General features: G+C 59.5%; 1 protein-coding gene across 1 annotated transcript; it reads left to right on the top strand.

Moving 5' to 3' along the window:
- The first annotated feature begins 1,898 nt into the window (after positions 1–1,898).
- Positions 1,899–2,855, top strand: LOC101341568 (olfactory receptor 226-like). The gene has a single exon (XM_023729917.1). The coding sequence runs from the start codon at positions 1,899–1,901 to the stop codon at positions 2,853–2,855; it is 957 nt and encodes a 318-aa protein (XP_023585685.1).
- The last annotated feature ends 572 nt before the right edge of the window (positions 2,856–3,427 follow it).

The following is a 3,427-nucleotide window of genomic DNA, read 5'->3' as shown; positions in this document are numbered from 1 at the left end:
GACCCCACCCCCCATCCTTGGCCCCTTCGGCCAGGCCAGCACTGTAGCAGGTATGCAGCTCGTGCCCGCTCCCTCTCTCCTGTCAGCCCCCACCCCCTGCGAGCCTCCAGGTGGAGACTGCATCCTGGCTGACCTTGTAGCCAGTGAGTGGGTCCTACCATGACTGTGTCACAGCTAAGGGGTTAGGGTCCCACCATGACTGTGTCACAGCTAAGGGGCTAGGGTCCCACCATGACTGTGTCTCAGCTAAGGGGCTAGGGTCCCACCATGACTATGTCACAGCTAAGGGGCTAGGGTCCCACCATGACTGTGTCTCAGCTAAGGGGCTAGAGACACAGAGGGGGCCTGTCCAAGGTCACACAGCACCAGGGCAGGGTGGACTCAAACTCATGCCCCAGAGCCCATGCATCGGTCTAGGTTCTGCCCCACATCCATTCCCCCCCCCCGGCCCCGTAATCTTTGTGGAACATAAACCGTGTTGATGACAGCAGGCCGGGCACTGAGCAGCAGCTGGAGGGAGAGCAGAGCTGTGGGGGGCTGCCGTGGGGCCTAGGGGGAACCAGAGGAGGCTGTGAGGCTGTGACGTGAACGGTGAGCCGAGGGTGGGGAAAGAGTGGGGTGTGTAAAAAGGTCTGGAGGCCACACGGGGCTGCCAGCAGCCCGAGAGCTGGGGGGCCGAGTGCTGAGTTCAGGCCGGGATGCCCTCCAGGGGAGGCCCCCTCACGCATGCTTGCACTCCCTGCAGTGTGCCCGGTCACCCCTGGGTTACCACTGCATGGTGTTTTCACATCGTGTGGACCAAAGAGCCCTGCCCTCCAGACACTGCAGCACAGACGGAGGTCAGCAGCTAGCCCCCGCCCCGGCACAGTGAACACGTTTACTCGAAAACAGCGTGGGAACCGAGCCATGTGGCCCACGGGCCAAGGGCTCTAGCCATGTTCCAAGGGCCTAGGAGGCCCGTCCCAGGCTCAGGAGCACCAGAGCCAGCAAAGCCCCGGCAGGAGGCCGAGATGGCGAAGAGGGGGCTGGTTTCTCTTCTGCGTCTCAGGTCTTAACAACCTGGCCCGTTCTATCTCATAAAAACAACCGCCTGGCCATGTAGGAGATGAAGAGACCTCCCGCCAGCCTTGCCTGCCCTCCCCAACCCTGCCCTCCCCAGGCAGGAGCCAAGGGTCTGAGCTCAGCTTGGCCACCCTGCGGTGGTCAGACAGACAGGCAGGAGCTAGACATCAGCCTGTGGCTGGAGGGCCTGGCTCTGAGGGCGTTGGGGGCATGCAGCTCCCCGCAGCTCTGGAGACAGGATCCCTGCAGCTCCCCGGGAGCCTGAATTCTCCTTAGGACCCACAGTCAGCCCAGATTCAGTCCTGGGATGAATTCTGCAGGGTTGCCACCTTCCCCTCAGGTATAGGTGAGGAAACCAAGTCCCAGCATGATAGGGTAATCACCGCCACCCCCACCCAGACACCCATGAAGACAGTGGCAGAACCAAAGGGGCCCTATTAGCCAGACTCCAAGCCAGGGCCTTGTCCATGGTCTCACCCCGGTACCTCACCTCACCCTGGCCCCACTAGTCCACTGTCCCTGGACCCTGGGTGCTCAGCTGTGGCCTTCCCCACCCTCTAATTGCCTGTGAAACACTGAGCATGGATCCAATGGTGCCGAGGGGCTCTGCTGTCATCCTCAGCGCTGTTGCAAGTTCCTGCAGCAGGTCCCTGGGACACTCTTCTCCACCCACAGTAGCGTTTGTTCAATGTCTCTGCACCAGGCTGACTGTGGGTCTGAGGGCAGAGCTCATTCGGCCTCACTTCTTCACACCTGGGCTGGGCCACAGCAGAGGGCCCCTGCCCCTTGCCTTTCTACCCACCCTGACCCACCACCTCTGCCTTCCAGGTGAGGCTATGTCTGCGAGGGACAATGGTTCAGAGGTGATCGAGTTCATCTTGCTAGGCTTCTCGGGCTCCCAGGGACTCCATCTAAGCCTACTGGTGCTGTTCCTGCTGGCATACATGCTGACTGTCACGGAAAACGTGGTCGTCATGGCCGTGATCTGCACCAGCCCCCTCCTGCACAAGCCCATGTACCTGTTCCTCAGCCACCTGTCCTTCCTGGAGACCTGGTACATCTCAGTCACTGTGCCCAAGATGCTGCTCAGCCTGGTGGCCCCCAAGTTCCGCCGCATCTCCTTCGCTGGCTGCATGGCCCAGCTGTACTTCTTCCTGGCGCTGGCCTGCACTGAGTGCGTGCTGCTGAGCGTCATGGCCTATGACCGATACGTGGCCATCTGCAGCCCCCTACGCTACCCCACTATCATGCATCCCGGGCTCTGCAGCCTGCTGGCCACCGGCTCCTGGCTCTCGGGCTTCAGCATCTCGCTGGGGAAGGTCTTCTTCATCTCCCGCCTTGGCTACTGTGGCCCCAACATCATGAACCACTTCTTCTGTGACGTGTCCCCCCTGCTCAACCTAGCCTGCTCAGACATGTCTGTTGCGGAGCTCGTGGACTTCGTGCTGGCCCTGCTCATTCTGCTGGGGCCGCTGCTGCTCACCGTGTCCTCCTATGTCAAAATCCTCAGTGCCGTGCTGCGCATCCCATCCTCCACTGGCCGCCACAAGGCCTTCTCCACCTGCGCCTCTCACCTGGCCGTGGTGGTCATCTTCTACTCAGCCTCTCTCTTCACGTACGCCCGGCCGCGTGCCGTCTACTCCTTTGACTACAACAAGCTGGTGTCCGTGGTTTACACGGTGCTCACGCCTCTCGTCAACCCCATCATCTACTGCCTGCATAACCAGGAGGTGAAGACGGCACTGCGCAGGGTGGCACAGAAGGTGGCCCAGGCCCTGGGGGCCTCCACCTAGGGGTCAAGCCCACTTTGGCCCCCTGCATTCCCTGGCTTGTTTCTCATGCCAGCTCTAACTGGGTGGTCTGGAGAGGGGGAAGTGAAGGCTGAAGGGAAGAGTTAGCATGCCTCCACCGCCCTGCCCTGTGTCTGAGACAGCACAGAGGCCCAGGCAAGAGATTTTACAGCCTGACTTGTTCAGGAAAACAAAGATGAAGTAATCTAATAAGTCAAAGAGATATTCAGAAGTTAGAACCATAAGATCTTTGATTTATTGGGCTTGGGTGTGAGGGGAAGGGAAGAACTGAGGATAAGCACCATGTCCCGTGAAGATGGGGGCACTATCCATCCATATGGGGAGCCAGGAGGAGGGCAGGTTTGACGAGGAAGATGCTGAATTCAATTTGGAAATGCCCAGTAGGTACTTCAATACTTGGATCTGGTGCTCCAGGCAGAAAACTGGGCTCGAAATAAAAATCTCAGCAGCATTAGCATAGAGAGGGTAACCAGATTCAGGAACCTAAGTGAGACTGGCTGGAGAGAGCAAGGAGAGAGATGAGAAGAGGGCCTTGTCAAGGCTCGGAGAGACCT

Source organism: Trichechus manatus, unplaced genomic scaffold (assembly GCF_000243295.1).
Source record: "Trichechus manatus latirostris isolate Lorelei unplaced genomic scaffold, TriManLat1.0 scaffold00031, whole genome shotgun sequence".
Taxonomy (NCBI): domain Eukaryota; kingdom Metazoa; phylum Chordata; class Mammalia; order Sirenia; family Trichechidae; genus Trichechus; species Trichechus manatus.
This window is presented reverse-complemented; position numbering and strand designations above follow the sequence as displayed.

What these genes read in the sequence shown, in the direction of transcription:
- LOC101341568 (XM_023729917.1), top strand. Translation starts at nt 1,899, where the DNA reads ATGTCTGCGAGGGACAATGGTTCAGAGGTGATCGAGTTCATCTTGCTA.